Source organism: Oncorhynchus masou, chromosome 5 (assembly GCF_036934945.1).
Source record: "Oncorhynchus masou masou isolate Uvic2021 chromosome 5, UVic_Omas_1.1, whole genome shotgun sequence".
Taxonomy (NCBI): domain Eukaryota; kingdom Metazoa; phylum Chordata; class Actinopteri; order Salmoniformes; family Salmonidae; genus Oncorhynchus; species Oncorhynchus masou.
The window spans coordinates 32,379,357-32,399,353 of NC_088216.1; the positions used below are offsets into that span (position 1 = coordinate 32,379,357).

The 19,997-nt window shown below is 42.0% G+C and overlaps 1 protein-coding gene across 1 annotated transcript in view; it reads right to left on the bottom strand.

The window, feature by feature from the left end:
* The window catches only part of ttbk1a (tau tubulin kinase 1a), a 46,669-nt gene extending 36,052 nt beyond the window's left edge, over window positions 1–10,617 (bottom strand). The window contains 4 exon segments of the mRNA XM_064965326.1: window positions 1,134–1,207; window positions 3,830–3,977; window positions 5,172–5,330; window positions 10,490–10,617. Of these exon segments, the coding sequence (XP_064821398.1) occupies window positions 1,134–1,207; window positions 3,830–3,977; window positions 5,172–5,279 (330 nt within the window). The 5' untranslated portion in view covers window positions 5,280–5,330; window positions 10,490–10,617.
* Between the last annotated feature and the right edge of the window lie 9,380 nt (window positions 10,618–19,997).

The following is a 19,997-nucleotide window of genomic DNA, read 5'->3' on the forward strand; positions in this document are numbered from 1 at the left end:
TTGTCATTAGGCCTACACTTGTAGCCTAAACTAATTTGTCCACTGTTGTCCGCGCGCGCCTCTGTCTCGGCCACTCATCTCCTGCCTTGTCAAAACATAAGTCGAACCACAACACAATTTGGAGTGTATACCACCTGGTTTCAAGTCAATTTTCATGCGGCTGACGTGGTAATGTTAAATAATGGTGTAATAGTTTATATTTTTGGGGGCATTTTGTGTTAATTGTGATAGGCTCAAGTTTCATTTTGCAGGGAACGAAGTACCTGACCGTACCAGCTTACTGTCACACCTGATTAAGTCATGCAATGTTTTAAACCATTTTGCAACGGAAAACAAAAATGAACGTTTCGTATTGGACCAGTTAGTCAGTCCCTGTTTCAGTATGTTTCAATATGTTTCAGTATGTTTCAATAGGTTTCAAAATGTTTCAGTATGTTTCAGTATGTTTCAATATGTTTCAGTATGTTTCAATATGTTTCAGTATGTTTCAAAATGTTTCAGTATGTTTTCTTCCATTTCATGCCTTATGAGTATGACCATTGGATTCAATTTAACTTAAATAAAATTTGATACTTCCTAAATGAATTCCTTCGAACCTGGGCATTGGCTTGGCTAAGTCATCACAGCATATCAGCATATCAAGTCAATTCTGTACAGCACATAGTTGTTTTGTATTGGAAGCTGATTGCAGCCTTGTCAATAAGTCATACAGTACCAAAAGTTTGGTCATGATGGATTTTTACACCCAAGTAACATGGCAGAACAGCTTTATAGGCTGTGTCTCAATCGATAATGGATTGGATTAAGACACAGCTATAGACTCTCCATAAGATACTTTCATATTATAGAAGGCTGATAATGCTATGTCGGATCATGTCACATATGACATTTGTATGTATTGTCCATCATCAGCATGTGCTTTGTCAGCCTCTAACCAGCCACTGCTTATGAATCATTTATTCAGTTAATAAGGCCTATTTGCAAAGACTTCGCATTTCACAGTGCCTTATGCAGGCTTTATAAATTGCACTTCTTTAGAAAACGTGTTTTTGTTGAATTGTGGTCAGATTCTCACAGAATGCTTTTTGGGGATGGTGGTCAATCTTTAAAAAAAGCAAATGTCAGCTTCTTACCTGAAGTTGCATGACCACGTAGTTGAATTTGTCATTTCTCCCACAGCCAATAAATTTGCACACATGGTTTTTACCTAAACAAAAAGGCATATTTTAAGAATCGTAGTTCAAAGATGCAGATGCTAAAATATTCCATTTCACTTCAACATGATGATTGGATTGGTTTTCATTGGTTACACCGGGGAGATGAGAGTGGTGACAGGGCCTAGGTAAGATGCATTTTAAATTCCCATATCAATCAATGCAAATACAGCAGAAACACTCATGTTGACACTCAATGGCAGAAGAAAGGATAAAGTAGTCTTTTCTTTCCAGGTTTTCTTCTGTCTCAGGACTGTACTTTTCAGAACGTCTTTCTTTCTCTATGACATGGCCTTGTGTTAAATATTATATAAAATATCAAATATTGCCAGACAAATAAAAGAGGACAAATGAATACGCTGGGGAGCCCATGTTTCCTGGTCTTCATTTTCTTCACAGTTAATCCCAATTAAGGATGATCAGTTGGGCATAAATCATTGTTATTCATCATGCACCATTAATCTTTTGATGGAGCACCCTGTTAATGTGACTCAGTTAATACCGAGCATTAGGAATCTTAAGACTTAAAAAACAATTCTGAGGGAACTTCATTTGATCTCCTTGTTTTGGTTGTTTGATATTCCTTAAAAGGTATAGTCTATATGACCACATCATACGCCAAAGGGTATCGTCCTGCTTACAACAACAACAGTCTTGGCACCTCATGATATGGGAATGCTAGGAAGTGCCAACAGTAGCAGTCTAAGCTGACTTGAATTTGTTTGTTGTTTCGCCCCGCTTTGATGATGTCACATTGCAGAGTCTTCCTTTAATATGTACATAGAAATACCAACATACACACACACACACACACACACACACACACACACACACACACACACACACACACACACACACACACACACACACACACACACACACACACACACACACACACACACACACATATTAACATTAGCTCCTTCAAAGACATAGTACATGTTGCAAACCAATCGTGTCGCTTTGGGCGACAGTCACAGACTGTGACTGACGTGTGACAGCTTTCGAGGTTACTTTTTCCCCTCATATTGTGACGATGACTCGTAGCCAAAGTGAGTCACTTGTTACCCTGGCACATTGACGTGCATACTCCAGGAGGAGAGTTGCTCTCATTCTATGTGCCACGTGATTACCATCACGTTTAACACGATACTGCTGCCCCACCCAGCAGGCAAAAACATGCTGTGAGTCACAACAGTTAATATACATAAAAAATATATAGGGCCCGTTATGGCAGAATTAAAGGCATAGTCTAAGTCAAAGGATTTGCTCTAATTTGTTCACTGTTTTGGATATACTGTCGGGACCATGCAATCAAGCATATATAAAGTACTGTTAGGATGCATGTTTGGATTTAAGGGCACAATTGTAAGATATCTGATTGTTGGGACCTCTCTACTTCCTACCGATGTACATATTAACCAAAAACAAGCAGCACTCTATTGCTTATTTTTCAGGCACATTTTTAAGGGCCTTTTTATCATGAGTGGTGTATTCTTCACTACAGCTACTACTACATAATGGCCTTGTAGACATTTTACCTACACTGAACGTCAAGGAGATCAAAGGCCCCTTAATCAATAACAACATGAGCAATGATGTGGAGAAGTTTACGAGGTTACCTATCGATTCATTAGGTCTAGGCTATTCTTAGCCACTCTTCCGTGAAGCTACTATGGGTGTGGTAAGCGAGAGACACATCTGTTTCCACATTTGCTTGAACCTCGCGCAAAAGATTCAAGGGCCATAATGCAAGCAGCGAAACCGATATGCTTAAATAGTGCATCGGTGACCCACTAAATAAGGACAGGCGGAAGGGAAGGCTCTATTAAACCTGCTTAATGCAGGGCAGACAGAGACATTGTTCCTCTCCCTAGTCACTTGGACAAAAGCTCTATTCAAAGTCCACAGCCACCTAGTCACAAGAGTCTGGCAGCCTATCATTACATATTTACTAAACGAATGTAATTGTCTCTTTATGGAGTTGCAGACGTCTGTCACTGTAGACTGCATGGCTCTGCAGCTTTTAACTCTGTAGGACGCTTAAGGGTGGTCATGACAATATGAGAGGAAATTCCTTTTGTGTCACTCTCTGACAGGATGTCTCAAAGGAAACCCAAAGCAGTAACACTTTACCTGGTTCTACTGTCCTGAAACCTATGTTGTGCTGCCATGAGGAGAGATGGTTACGCTTTTTACTAGACTGTCATGAGTATGACATAGCAAATTGTATAACCAATCATAAGTGCAGTCTTAAGCAGTATTGATGTAACACATATTTATCTTACACTGGAAAGACAAATGTTCTTACTTCACTATGTACTGTAGCTGACTGAAACTTTATATATTTGTCTGTCATGACTACAACACAAACTATGTTGACACATGGTGTCAGAGGTGGGATCTGGGTTCGAGTCAAGAGACATCAACAAAGAATGCCATTTACTGTGAGAATGACAAGTCAATGAAGAATGGCTGTGCAGCACAGACACCTTCATACTCATTGACTAAGCAGAATGGTGAGCACAAAATGGCTGCCGCAGTGGCACTGCCAGGCTCATTGTTATAAAAACTAGCAGAAAAGGTCCAAAATGGCCGCCGCAGTTGGCCCTTACCCTGCAGTTTCTTCAGGACTGCCACCTCCATCTTCAGGACCTGTTTGGGCTGCTGGGCCGACTCCACCTTCAACGCCACGTTCTCCCGCGTCAATAGGTCCAGAGCTTCGTAGATCTCCCCAAAACCTCCTCCTCCGATTTTCTTCAGCTAGAAAGTGTCGAGGATAAAAGGTGTATTAAATAACATTCTTCTTGCGCTGTTAAAATGCTGGCTTTAAATCAATGAAATAACTGTACTGTGCTAATGAAATTGAAGTTCAACTTGACAAACCCTTTTGCATGAGGAACACCAGTTTTGATGGAAGAGTATGTTAGCCTGATCCTAGAACTGTTTGTGCTGTCTCCTATGGTCATTGTCAGGCATGACAACGACCAAAATGTGTTGGCAAGACAGCACAAACTGATCTGGGACCAGGCGATAGAGAGGTGTGTCTTACTGGTCGAACAGTAATCCAGTAAATTCATTTTTGCTGAGTGATTAGATAGTTGCCCTCCTTTGTCCCATCCCTCCTTCTCCAGCCCCACTTCCTCAACTCCTCTATTGCCTTTGTCTTTCTTTCACCAAGTACTTAAGTGATTTGAACAACCCTATTATAATTTATGGCTTGATCATGACAGCCAAGTGCCGAAGACAAATATTTACCAGTCATCTGCAAACACCCTCTACTTTCTTCCTCAGCTCTTCGGCAGAGGGATCTGTCAATCCGTGATTGGTTCTGACAGGGTCGTCCAAGTGATCACCATCAGAAGCACAGTAACTTTGGCTGTTGCGCTATCACTTCCTTAATTCAGTGGGCCAAATGTGTGGAACTGCGTATAGCATACCATAATTAAAGGGCCAGAAGTAACCCACAAAAGTTTGTCAGATACCATTAAAGGGACATTTCACCACAACATAAGTGTGTCCAATGATTTAACACCATAAAATCAGTATTGAGTCAATTTTACATTCTGTTCTGTAGCTCCAGAAGTAGAGTTTAAATCATTGGACAATCTTGTGGTCCCAAATGAATAGGAATGGCTGTGTATTAGTTAGTTCCAATCTTTCCCATTCTGGCTGGATGGAGGCCTGCAGAATTCTGTAATTTGCTTGCTTTAAAGGTATGAAAAAACCTGACAAACTGATATTGGATTTATCTGCTCAACTTCAAGGTATGAAAACACAGATGTTCGAGTGGACTATCCCTTTTATTCTGGTGAGACATGTAGAACCTTAGTAATGGGGAGTCAAATCTGTGTGTGTGGAGGTAACCTTGTACTTAGCCCCTTAGGGAAACACTGATATAGAAAGACTATACACAAAGAAAAAAACACGACTAGATCTACTATGTAGCGTACTTACCACTTTCCATCGGTCCTTGACCATGCAGTTAGGCGGCAGTATGTCCGCCGTCTCCCCAGCCACATTCATGTTGGCGTGGTCCTGGAGGGCTGGCACTAGGCACTGCATCTGCCAGCCCGACAGAACGCGAGCAGCTCCCAATTTAAATGAGCCATTTATCTGGAAAAGGATATTCAATAGGACATAAGTCAGTCTTATTCCCTTTCTTTTAACACAATACCCAAGAGCAGGCATCACACAGCGCACTCAAAGCAAAAGGCATAAGTCAGGGTTGTCTTACAAAGCCATTCCTTTTGTTAGCTCGGGCCAAAGTGGAGGAGAAAACAAAATGGTATTTGCAGTTGTCCGTGCAAATACCCTGGTCATACAGAAAGCTTGCTGGTATTGACGGTTGTAGTTGGACATCTAGATTGTCTTGAAAGAACAAGGGGGACAGACAGTGCATACTCTGCATTTCTTGCCTCAAGTGAACAATTGAAAATAAGGCCTTAGGTATACTGCATGTTGGAGGTACATCAACTACAGCGACTATATCTGTCCATGGATACGAAATGTCCTTCATATCTGAATAACATCAGGCCCAATAAGGAGATGCACTTTCTTTAGTGTGTAGCCAAATCAAATTTCAAATGACTTTTGGCACTTGAAGCACAGTAGATCACACTCTGCTTGAGCGCTGAGTTAAGAGTTTTGTACAAAAGCTTGATTATGTAACAATGTATTTAACCAGGCAAGTCAGTTAAGAACAAATTCTTATTTTCAATGACGGCCTGGGAACAGTGGGTTAACCTGTTCAGGGGCAGAATGACAGATTTGTACCTTGTCAGCTCGGGGGTTTGAACTCGCAACCTTCCGGTTACTAGTCCAATACCACCCATACGTAGGCTACCCTGCCGACGTATGCCAATAGTGTACCCACAATATATGTAATTTGTATGTGATAAATGGTTTTAGTGACCTACTATATAAAGTGGGATCACAATCCTTCTCAGTCATGAACACTGCTGTACAACAACAAATTGACAATATATCTATGAAATGAATAGTAATGGAAATATTATTTGGCCTCAAATTTTCTGGTTGTAAACTCATTTTTGGGGTTAAGAAAACGTCATATACATAGTTTACAACCAACTGGTCTCTGTTACAATCAGGTAAAGACGTCCTCTTCATGACGAGATCAAGGCGTCACCAGATAACAACCAGATTTCATTATACAGCCTGACCATGACGTCATTGCAACCAATTTTGCCTGATGAGATAGACACTTCGTAAATTTGACTTTTAAAACTAAATCTATTTTTACATTGTAATATCTGGTCAGTCGCTGTTAGCCCGCTAAACTATTACAGACAGTATACGTATTATTGGGTTCGAACCGATATCTATCAAATTGTATTATTCTGGGTAAACAACATCTGGATAAGAGTAATGAATGTAAGTAGGTTAGTACCAAAACCATGCTATTCTGCATGCAGGGCCATGGACCATTTAGTTATGCATGCACAGCTCAGCTCCATTTGGGGGGAGGTGTACTTAGTCATGCCTAGGTTGAGGCCAGTTGAGAGACTGTGTGCATTATCTAGCAGATTAGTCAGCTGTGGAAAAGAGTGACAAAATGCACTGGAACACATACAATAGGTTTAGACAGAGCGTGTGAGCCTACGAGGGTGGTATTGCCAGTGCTTATGGCTTTAAAGCAAGGTTTGTCAATGCACCTGGGTCGGTTCCCAACATTTGCATTGCTACGGCGGGAAGTGTGTGAATGGATGCTGTGTCATTGAACGTCAACGTGCCGATAACTGGTGGTTATTTCAAGCACTCTCATAGCACAGCAAGATTACAGGCCAGTAACACGGCAAATGTAGCAAGACCTGGGTCATGTTCAGTAGGCAAATGTTGTGGAACCTTGCAGATAGAAATGTCATGAATAGCGCTTACGCGACTCCTTATTCTTCATGCCAGAGGTGCATGTTCGTTCTACGTAACATTTTATATCTGAATGTCCCATAAACATTGCACCATGCTAAAAGCGGCCCTGGCGCTCTCATCAGACTTGCTCTAAAACCCACAAGAGCAGGCAATATTGTAAGTAGTTCAAGTGAAGGTAGGACCAGGCAGAAGTACTGAATTCAACCAGCAAGCATTCAGAGTTCTAGAACGGGGCGGAAAGGTGTTCAGGGAGCATTTCCTCACTTAGCGTCCTCTACACAACCTCCAAATTAACTTCCGCACACTACAGCCATGGAATTGGAATAAATATTACTTTAACCTTAAATCACTAAAGGGATAGTTCACCCAATTTATAAATCATATTGGTGTCCTTGTCCCGAGACTGCTTAAAGGGTAAGGAAATGAATGTCATTTTGTAATTTGAGTGACTAATAATTGATTAATCAAGATAATTTGCTGATCAGCAGTTATAGTGACTGCTCATCATGATGCCACCCTATAAGATCATATCAAGTAGGCTTCAGGTTGTGTGGTTTAAGATAATATATAATGCTCTGTCTAACTATTATAATATTATGTCCATCTTGCCAGGTGTTATGACAGATTCTGCTAATGTAGGGAAACACTGCAAGCCTGTTCCACCCTTTGGCTGTAAGTTCAATAATAATCTTGGAAAATGAAAATCATATTAGCATCATCATAGTCTCATTTTCACTGGGCTGTGATAGCAAAACATAAGGGCAGTGCATCAGTGAGAATAGTGAGAGACTTGATAGACTCCTATCAATTCTAACACACAACTAAATGTGTATTTGCTGTCCTACACTATCAATAGTGTGAGGGGATCTACTTTGCGAAAAGCCAAGGGTTTTTGCATTCAAGTTTCCCAGAACTATGAAGCGAAATCATGAAATTTCCTTGAAATCCGCGAAGGAAGCCGCGACAGCCATTTTGTGTTCAAACTGGTGGGTAAAAGTGCAGCCACATTTCCAAGGGAACTTTGAAGAACACATTAACCTCTCACCATATTTACAACCTCTTCAAAAACCTTACGTCTGAGAAAAAAATCCTGAACTTGGCCAATTTAGTCGATGCCAAAACCCTCCTTTGTTAGCCTACAAGCCAAACAAATAAAAAAAATACAAATACAAAGAGGTTTGTTACGACTGCCTCCACAACCAAAGCAATGATGTTTAGAGATATTTATATAATTATATATAAAAATAATATTTACGAGAATGCCAGTTGTAATTTGAATGAGTAGACAATGATGACAAATAATACTATGATAGACAACAATACACACAAACAATACAACGCAATAACTTAGCATAACATCCATATAAGACAATGATTAAAACGACGAGACATACTGTACATAGCAATGGACAGTTGAAAATGAAAAGAAAAACATTTAAAAAAATATTACAATCTATGGATTACTTCACAGGTCCCAGATCTATATTTGGCAGTATACATGTTGTAAATGGGTCCTGATCCAGGCCACAGTTGAACCTTTATTATTACATGTAACACAAGCAAGTAAAAAGTTGGAACAATTACACAAATTTGACATCTCATCTTAAAGTCGTTAATGATAGCCTAACAATTAGACAAATATTTAGCCTTACTCTTAAACACAAACTGTAATAGTATTATGTTTCCATTGAGTTGAATTGATACCTCCTATAAGCAAATTAACGCTACACTGGGGGTGTGTGACTCTGTAGACCTATCTGCTACGAAGGCAACTGACTGTTCAACAAATAACATGCAAAGAGAGAGTTTGAGTTAGTCAATAACCAATACCAACAAAGGGCCAGGTTAAGTAGTATACATGCCTAACTGACGGTTTAAATATGGTCAAATAAATAGCTATAGCCCTATCACACAATAATTAAACATAACTTTTTGTTCAATTTCTGGACAACATTTCTGTCAATTTAGGGCACCCCTTATGGCTCAAGAACAGCCACAATGGCAAAAGTCACATATACCCTGCAATTCCCATTCATGCCCGGTAGGCCTACTGATATCAACAGTAGGTGAAAGTTATTAGCCAAACGGAGATGTCATGAAGAATATTACCTGGCGCAGAGACGGCACGTTAGTCTTTTCCGTCTTTTTGGAATCTTCATTTGGGATTTTAAGGTGGGAGAAGACTTCCTCTGACAAACAATAGCCTTACTGCTACAGCTATACACTCAATAATAGCATCATTTTCCCATGTATGACCAAATCCATTGCGATAACTTTTGAAAGGTCCATATAAACATCGACTCCGATATCCGACGCTAAAATGAACCGTACTCCTATGCATTTAGCAGGCAATCATCCCAATCGAAACCTCCAATAAATTCAATCAAACATTTGATTTTCTTCAATTGTGTATTGGCCTAACACTAAAAAAATACTTGCATTTTTTCTAAACTAGAATAATGTCCTATTTCTTCGACAAAAATGTGTCACGCAAGCGGATTCCTATGATTCCCAACTGCTTTGGACAGGTGTAGTCTTTGCATGAATGCACAATTAAAATACATTGTCGACGACTAAAATCCAGGTAAGCAGTTGAGTCCAATTCCGAAAAACTAGTCCGATACAATGCTTTGTCTTAATAATTGATGTCTCGGTTTAAAATACGGTTGTTATATGCTCTCCAACGCCACGGCTCTCCGTCCATCCCACTCCACAGTTTTTGTCCGCACTGCAGCGTAGACTCATGCTTGACAAGAGACCCACCTATTACTACCGCCTTTATGGCGAAAGGGGGCGCACGACATCCCATAAAGATTATGCAAGAACTCACAAAGCTTGTCCCACCTAACAAATATTCTACCCCAATAACAGTCCGTTTCTTCTCCTCCAGTGTAATGGACAGAGAGTTGGCAGTTGGACGGCAGCCTTTCTAATCTTACAATAATATTGCATCTTTTAATGGAATTGTTTGATAAAGGTAGACCTACCATTAGGAAAAATAATACCGAATGCAATTTAGCATAAATGAGAGCAAAAACATGGGACTACAATTCCCAACGTGAACCAATCACTGGAAAAGGCCAGCCCTGAACTCTATCATACTAAAATACGCACAATAATAGATATAGGTCTATAATAGCCGATTGGCATTAATGGAATTGGGAGGATCAAAATGTATTGCTATTATTTTAAATAAATTCCGCGGCCATTAGTACATTCTACTGCAATTCAAATCCAAATTCCACATTTATATTCATTAAGACAACTATAATTCCTTAAATCAGCCACCTGGGCCTTCCGTGTACAAACATACATCGATATTTACGTAACCCTTCAAAACTGGGGAATGGAAATAGCAATAGAATAAGTAAAGCTTTTCTTCTTACCTAATTCTCTTCAACCGTGATGACATGAAAACCTCGAAGACTTTGAAGAGGCGCATTGTTTCGCCTCAACGGTCAAAACCATTTCAGGATGTTCGCCCCACGTACCACCATTTCTACGGCAGCATCCTCATCCCTGCTTACATTCGCGATCCCAGCATCAGCATCATTTAGCAACCACAACGCTCGTCCTCTGTGCTTTCCTCAGAGCGTGTGTATAGGTTACACAGCACATACCGCCACCTACTGGAGCGGAGAATAATATTTGAGACCTGGACGAACAATTAGGTTTATAATTATGTTTTGAAAAAATAAACATGGTGACTTAAAAGTTAGGGAGGATGACGTATGAAAATGATTTTGAGCAAAACGTTTCAGGTGGATTGTTTTCATTTGTATATTTTTATAAATAACAGCATCTATATAATTTTGGGAGTTCTCAAAGTAATTTTGAGGAGGACCTTTCTCCCACAGATATTTCAGTATAGGCTTCCCTGAGTATACAGCAGCCTAAAATAGTATTACAGTAGTATTAACAAGTGACAGGGCTGTCCAAGGTACCTCTCAACCAACCTGCACATAGGCTGTGCTGCTGCAGAGCCTTTTGTAGGCTGCACACTCTTGTTTTCAGTGCTTGTGAGTGCAGTTTATGTCAAGCAAATGGAAAAGGAAAGCTGTTTACGGCTTCAGGTTCTCACTATTTGGAGACTTAATGTTAATGTGCAAAGTGCAAGAACGGAGGTGCGTGTGTACCTGACAATTCAATAGGCTTTATTAGTATGGACAGATAAAGCACTTACATTGTCAAAGCAAACATACAGGAAAATATCAAGATGATCCAATAATAATAATATTAATAATAATAATAATAATAATAAATACCTGTCTTCCAGAAAGGCCCTCTTCATCTCAGTGATTTAACGGGGTGTCCTCATGAAATGCTGTGAAGTGTTTTTTTCAGCTTAGCTTGAAGAGGGGTTATCATTGAGATGGTTGGGGTCTCCTTTTCACACGTGATTATAGTTGCAACTTTGAGAGGTGCCATCACATTCATGGTGTCTTCTGTATAGCTTAAGTCCTTCTCAGTAAGAGTGTTCACGTCATCCCCCTTTCTGAGCTCTCTTGACATGAGTGTGGCAAAAAAAAAAGGTTGTTGCTTCAGGAAATGCTCAAGCATATCCTAGGAGCTGTTCCAGCAGGTGGTCACATCTAGATCATCTTGTGGGATGGCAAGGCAAATGGCTTCTGCTTCTCCTGATGGATTTTAGTTGCTGTTGAGTTGCGATGGAAAAAACAAACCACCTTCCTCACTCTTGCCAGTAATCTCTGGGCATTATTGATGTTACTCAGGGCATTGTGGGAGGCCGGATTTGGGGTCATCTAAATGTAGGATAATCTGGGCCTCAACTACAGCAACAATCAAGTTAGCTGCGTTGTCCTTGACCAGGGTCCTGATTTATAACTTTTGCGTACATTTCACACTGAATTTCTGCTTGTGCCATTTCAGAAAAGTCTGCGCACATACAAAAATATAGAGATCTATAAAGTTGGTTTCCAGTTATAAATCAGACCTGTCGTAAAACTGTGCGCGTGTGAACGAACATTAAAGCTCTGCTTGGTAACGCCCTCCATTCACCTTTTATGGTGACAATAATTAAGACTGATTCTGAAAGAAAGAGCAATGGCAATTTTGGGCAGAATGGTGTGGGCAGAATGCTTTGATATTTTGCAGTGACTAAACATGCATGCTGCCTATACTGTAGCACGTGCCTGCCCACGCATTCTGCAATATAAGGATATTCGAAAACAATTTAAAAGTTGGTTAAATGCTACAGCCCACACTTCTATGCAAAATACAAATAGTTTTTCAATATTTAGTTTAGTAATACGTTAGTGGGTTTCTATTTCCTGACTTGGTATAGGCTCTGAGATTAAATAGGCAAACATGTCTCGCTCCTATAGCACAGCAATACAGCAACCTGCCCATATTATCAAATATTTGACACAAGCTACCGGTCTATTTACTGTGTTAGCAGAATGTTTTAATATTTTGCAGTAATTTATGCTGTATCTGGGAAAGGAATGTGACAGTTTCTGAAGAATAAAAAATGGCAAATTCTTGTAGACCTGTCAGCAGAACATTTGAATTCAAAAGTGTTTTGCATTAAACTTTTCTCCCAACATAAATATAATGAACTGCCCACGAATTCTGAAACATTGTCTTTTACAGTAGCATATATATTGTTACTTACAGTAGCATATATAGGCCTACTTCAATGTAAAAGATCAACTGTTCACCTGTTAAATTCAACTATATATTATAAACTGCACTGCCTATGCAATTGCAACTTGAAATACACTATTTACTGGGCTACTAGGTCCAATTAATTGAGATATGCACATACTCTGAACAAAAATATAAATGCAACATGGAACAATTTCAAAGATTTTACTGAGTTACAGTTCATATAAGGAAATCAGTCAATTTAAATAAATTCATTAGGCCCAAATCTATGGATTTCACATGACTGGGAATACAGCTATGCATCTGTTGGTCACAGATACCTTAAAAAAGGTGGCGTGGATCAGAAAACCAGTCAGTATCTGATGTGGCCAACATTTCCCTCATGCAGCGCGACACATCTCCTTTGAGTTGATCAGTATGTTGATTGTGGCCTGGGGAATGTTGTCCCTCTCCTCTTCAATGGCTGTGTGAAGTTCTCCTTGGCGGGAAACTGGAACACTCTGCCTTACATGTCAATCCAGAGCATCCCAAACATACTCAATGGGTAAAATGTCTGGTGAGTATGCAGGCCATGGAAGAACTGGGGAATTTTCAGCTTCCAGGAATTGTGTACAAGTCATTATCATGCTGAAACATGAGGTAATGGCAGTGGATTAATGGCATGACAATGGGCTTCAGGATCTCGTCACGGTATCTCTGTACATTCAAATTGCCATCGATAAAATGCAATTGTGTTCATTGTCCGTAGCTTATGCCTGCCCATACCATAACCCCACTGCCACCATGGGGCACTCTGTTGACATCAGAAAACCGCTCGCCCACACAACGCCATATATGTGGTCTTCGGTTGTGAAGCTGGTTGGATGTACTGCCAAATCTAAAACGACATTGGAGGAGTCTTATGGTGGAGAAATTAACATTCAATTCTATAGCAACAACTCTGATGGACATTCCCGGCAGTCAGCATGCCAACTTCATGCTCCCTCAGAACTTGAGGCATCAGTGGCATTGTGTTGTGTGACAAAACTCCACATTTTAGAGTGGCCTTTATTGTCCCCATCACAAGGTGCACCTGTGTAATGATCATGCTGTTTAATCAGCTCCTTGATATGCCACACCTGTCAGGTGGATGGATTATCTTGGCAAGGAGAAATTCTTTCTAACAGGGATGTAAAGAAATTTGTACCAATTTCAGACAGGTCCCTTGACACTTGTGAGGGTCGTAGAGCAAAATGGAGAACACATACATACTGCGTCTCCCCTTTCCATAGAGTGGTCATAATAGTTTTGTAGGTCAAACTGTTCGGACTCTACAGACGTTTTTGTGAGAAGACCAATTTTTGGGATGTCTCATGGTCTGACAAACACCGCTATAGCTCTGCCACCTTTCACCGCAGCCACTGCCAGCTAGCCTACAAAGTCAACAACGCAGCCACTGCCAGCTAGCCTACTCCAGCAGTACTGTAACATTACAATCATTTTAGTCAATAAGATTCTTGCTACGTAAGCTTAACTTTCTGAACATTCGAGACGTGTAGTCCACTTGTCATTCCAATCTCCTTTGCATTAGCGTAGCCTCTTCTGTAGCCTGTCAACTATGTGTCTATCTATCCCTGTTCTCTCCTCTCTGCACAGACCATACAAACGCTCCACACCGCGTGGCCGCGGCCACCCTAATCTGGTGGTCCCAGCGCGCACGACCCACGTGGAGTTCCAGGTCTCCGGTAGCCTCTGGAACTGCCGATCTGCGGCCAACAAGGCAGAGTTCATCTCAGCCTATGCCTCCCTCCAGTCCCTCGACTTCTTGGCACTGACGGAAACATGGATCACCACAGATAACACTGCTACTCCTACTGCTCTCTCTTCGTCCGCCCACGTGTTCTCGCACACCCCGAGAGCTTCTGGTCAGCGGGGTGGTGGCACCGGGATCCTCATCTCTCCCAAGTGGTCATTCTCTCTTTCTCCCCTTACCCATCTGTCTATCGCCTCCTTTGAATTCCATGCTGTCACAGTTACCAGCCCTTTCAAGCTTAACATCCTTATCATTTATCGCCCTCCAGGTTCCCTCGGAGAGTTCATCAATGAGCTTGATGCCTTGATAAGCTCCTTTCCTGAGGACGGCTCACCTCTCACAGTCCTGGGCGACTTTAACCTCCCCACGTCTACCTTTGACTCATTCCTCTCTGCCTCCTTCTTTCCACTCCTCTCCTCTTTTGACCTCACCCTCTCACCTTCCCCCCCTATTCACAAGGCAGGCAATACGCTCGACCTCATCTTTACTAGATGCTGTTCTTCCACTAACCTCATTGCAACTCCCCTCCAAGTCTCCGACCACTACCTTGTATCCTTTTCCCTCTCGCTCCCATCCAACACTTCCCACACTGCCCCTACTCGGATGGTATCGCGCCGTCCCAACCTTCGCTCTCTCTCCCCCGCTACTCTCTCCTCTTCCATCCTATCATCTCTTCCCTCTGCTCATACCTTCTCCAACCTATCTCCTGATTCTGCCTCCTCAACCCTCCTCTCTTCACTTTCTGCATCCTTTGACTCTCTATGTCCCCTATCCTCCAGGCCGGCTCGGTCCTCCCCTCCCGCTCCGTGGCTCGACGACTCATTGCGAGCTCACAGAACAGTGCTCCGGGCAGCCGAGCGGAAATGGAGGAAAACTCGCCTCCCTGCGGACCTGGCATCCTTTCACTCCCTCCTCTCTACATTTTCCTCCTCTGTCTCTGCTGCTAAAGCCACTTTCTACCACTCTAAATTCCAAGCATCTGCCTCTAACCCTAGGAAGCTCTTTGCCACCTTCTCCTCCCTCCTGAATCCTCCTCCCCCTCCCCCCTCCTCCCTCTCTGCAGATGACTTCGTCAACCATTTTGAAAAGAAGGTCGACGACATCCGATCCTCGTTTGCTAAGTCAAACGACACCGCTGGTTCTGCTCACACTGCCCTACCCTGTGCTCTGACCTCTTTCTCCCCTCTCTCTCCAGATGAAATCTCGCTTCTTGTGACGGCCGGCCGCCCAACAACCTGCCCGCTTGACCCTATCCCCTCCTCTCTTCTCCAGACCATTTCCGGAGACCTTCTCCCTTACCTCACCTCGCTCATCAACTCATCCCTGACCGCTGGCTACGTCCCTTCCGTCTTCAAGAGAGCGAGAGTTGCACCCCTTCTGAAAAAACCTACACTCGACCCCTCCGATGTCAACAACTACAGACCAGTATCCCTTCTTTCTTTTCTCTCCAAAACTCTTGAACGTGCCGTCCTTGGCCAGCTCTCCCGCTATCTCTCTCAGAATGACCTTCTTGATCCAAATCAGTCAGGTTTCAAGACTAGTCATTCAACTGAGACTGCTCTTCTCTGTATCACGGAGGCGCTCCGCACTGCTAAAGCTAACTCTCTCTCCTCTGCTCTCATCCTTCTAGACCTATCGGCTGCCTTCGATACTGTGAACCATCAGATCCTCCTCTCCACCCTCTCCGAGTTGGGCATCTCCGGCGCGGCCCACGCTTGGATTGCGTCCTACCTGACAGGTCGCTCCTACCAGGTGGCGTGGCGAGAATCTGTCTCCTCGCCACGCGCTCTCACCACTGGTGTCCCCCAGGGCTCTGTTCTAGGCCCTCTCCTATTCTCGCTATACACCAAGTCACTTGGCTCTGTCATAACCTCACATGGTCTCTCCTATCATTGCTATGCAGACGACACACAATTAATCTTCTCCTTTCCCCCTTCTGATGACCAGGTGGCGAATCGCATCTCTGCATGCCTGGAAGACATATCAGTGTGGATGACGGATCACCACCTCAAGCTGAACCTCGGCAAGACGGAGCTGCTCTTCCTCCTGGGGAAGGACTGCCCGTTCCATGATCTCGCCATCACGGTTGACAACTCCATTGTGTCCTCCTCCCAGAGCACTAAGAACCTTGGCGTGATCCTGGACAACACCCTGTCGTTCTCAACTAACATCAAGGCGGTGGCCCGTTCCTGTAGGTTCATGCTCTACAACATCCGCAGAGTACGACCCTGCCTCACACAGGAAGCGGCGCAGGTCCTAATCCAGGCACTTGTCATCTCCCGACTGGATTACTGCAACTCGCTGTTGGCTGGGCTCCCTGCCTGTGCCATTAAACCCCTACAACTCATCCAGAACGCCGCAGCCCGTCTGGTGTTCAACCTTCCCAAGTTCTCTCACCTCTGGCCTGCTCGCCTCCCTACCACTGAGGAAGTACAGTTCCCGCTCAGCCCAGTCAAAACTGTTCGCTGCTCTGGCCCCCCAATGGTGGAACAAACTCCCTCACGACGCCAGGACAGCGGAGTCAATCACCACCTTCCGGAGACACCTGAAACCCCACCTCTTCAAGGAATACCTAGGATAGGATAAAGTAATCCTTCTCACCCCCCCCCCCTTAATGATTTAGATGCACTATTGTAAAGTGGCTGTTCCACTGGATGTCAGAAGGTGAATTCACCAATTTGTAAGTCGCTCTGGATAAGAGCGTCTGCTAAATGACTTAAATGTAAATGTAAATGATGCAGAAGTGCCAAATCAGCGGATGCATTGGATTGAGACGCATCCAAACACAAAAAAAAACAGATATCTCTAGCTTAAATTGATGGATATTGATGGGGATTTGTTTATTATCTTACTTAGGTTGACGCACCACTGTGTTGTGTGAGTGTTTTTTTATAGAGCAAGGCAGCTCTAACCAACATCTCCAATCTCGTCTCATTGATTGGACTCCAGGTTAGCTGACCTCTGACTCGTATTAGCTTTTGGAGAAGTCATTAGCCTACAATCTAGCCTACACTGTGAATGTTTAAATGATGTATTCAATATAGACAAGAAAAATACAATAATGTGTGTGTGTTATTAGTTTAAGCACACTATGTTTGTCTTTTGTTGTGACTGATCTGATCTTTATCTAAAATTTGATTACCAATTTATGCAAAAATACAGGTAATTCCAAAGGGTTTACATACTTTTTCTTGCCACTGTATATCAGTGATTTATTAGTGCTTGTCTGTTTATCTTTTAAATTTAAGTCAGCAATGTCATGCTTATTTTAGATTCTTGCTGGCAGTGAGACATTTTTGTGTTGCCAAACAGCGTCTCTTACTGCCAACAAAAAATAATAGCATGTGATAGGTACTTTGAGTACCTATTTATTTGTTTCTCATTTAGTTAATAAATAATGAATGCAATACATTTTTTTAAATAATTTATCTTCAGAAGGAATGTTATTAAGAATGTATAATGGAATTCATTCAATTGTTACTGCATATGTTTTTGTGGTGGATTTGACATAATTGTCAGGTTTTTATTTGTCAGGTTATTTGAGGACCTATTAAGTTAATTAGTGTTACTTGCTCAGCAGTCAGGCTAAATATTGTGTAACTTGTTTCTGACTTATTAGTCCCACTTTAAATATTTTAAATCACTCTAAGGTTTAAGTTAGAAACACTATTCAAACTCTAAAAAGTGCAGACCAGTATGGAATAGTGTGCTTGTATACAACTTCTTTTTGTCCTTCTCCATCTACTTCGATGGGATTTCTTCATAATTTTAAAGCTCCCATTGTTAAAAATGCCCATGACTTCCAACATTCTATTCATTGTAAACAATGAAACCTTTAACACATATTACCTCATTTTGACAAACACTTGAAGATGTGTATTCAAATCTGAAATCAGAACAGAAATAACTTCTACCAATCAAGATGAACAGCTGTTTTAGTAATCAACAACTTATCTTCTTTTTGAAGCAACTGACATTATTTTACCACTTTCCCAAGAACTTGGAAACATACATCATATGAAATCTTAGTCTACTTCTCTTCTAATCTGAAATCGGAACATAAATATATTCTACCAATCAAACCATACATAAGGGATACACGATGACGCTTCAAGATAATGTACAGAGCAGAATCGTTCATGCCGGTTATACCACGGTTGCCAACGAAAACAATAAAGCACACATTTACCAATAGAAATTACGCTTGTTAAGTAAATTCATAATATATCATCCTCCCACCAAACCTGGTCATTAATTCCATCGGTTAAGTTTCTAGAGACACAACCTAGTCCTTCATTCTTTTTGTTCTATGTATATGGAGGCACACCAGTCATTCTTATCCCTTGATTGCAGATGTGGGACTATTTGACAGCACTAGCGGCAATTATGGTTTGTAGGCTTAGCTATATTTTTAAATTTATCAGTATAATAAAAGCGGTGTGCTGGTTTATTTTTTATTTTAAGTTATTGCATTGTTTCCAATGCACTTCCAAAATAAATGTAATCAATATAAAACATATTTACAAAAATGTTATGAACACCAAAACACAAGTTTAAAAAATATTCAAATAATTAAATTGTTGTGATGTAAGGGATTAATCAGCTTGCTTGGTTCCCTGGAGTAAACTGTCTTTCCAGCTACTGGTGTTATGTACTTGAGTGAAGACCCAAAAGCGGTTTTAACAGAAAACAGAGTTCTTTAATGAAAAACAGGAATGGCATAAATCCTCTTCCAACGTAGTCAATGGAACAAAAAGAACGTTAGTATAATGCAGGAAAAGAACGTTAGTATAATGCAGGATGCACCTGCCAGGCAGACTCCGACAGGATAGGACAAGGTGGAAGCAAACGGGACGACAGCTTGCTTCTGGCATCAAAAACACAAACAAGAATCAGACACTGAAAGTAGCAGGAACAGAGAGAGAAATAGAGACCTAATCAGAGGGGGAAGAGAGAACAGGTGGGACAGAGTGAATGAGCTAGTTAGGGGAGATGTAGAACAGCTGAAGAATGAGAGACAGAGAAGGTAACCTAAAAAGACCAGCAGAGAGAGACAGAGTGAAGAGAAAGGACAGGAACAGACATAACAAGACATGACAGTACCCCCCACTCACCGAGCGCCTCCTGGCGCACTCGAGGAGGAAACCTGGCGGCAACGGAGGAAATCATCGATCAGCGAACGGTCCAGCACGTCCCGAGAGGGAACCCAACTCCTCTCCTCAGGACCGTACCCCTCCCAATCCACTAGGTACTGATGACCACGGCCCCGAGGGCGCATGTCCAAAATCTTACGAACCCTGTAGATGGGTGCGCCCTCGACAAGGATGGGGGGGGAGGGACGAGCGGGGGCGCGAAGAACGGGCTTAACACAGGAGACATGGAAGACCGGGTGAACGCGACGAAGATAGCGCGGGAGAAGAAGTCGCACTGCGACAGGATTAATGACCTGAGAAATACGGAACGGACCAATGAAC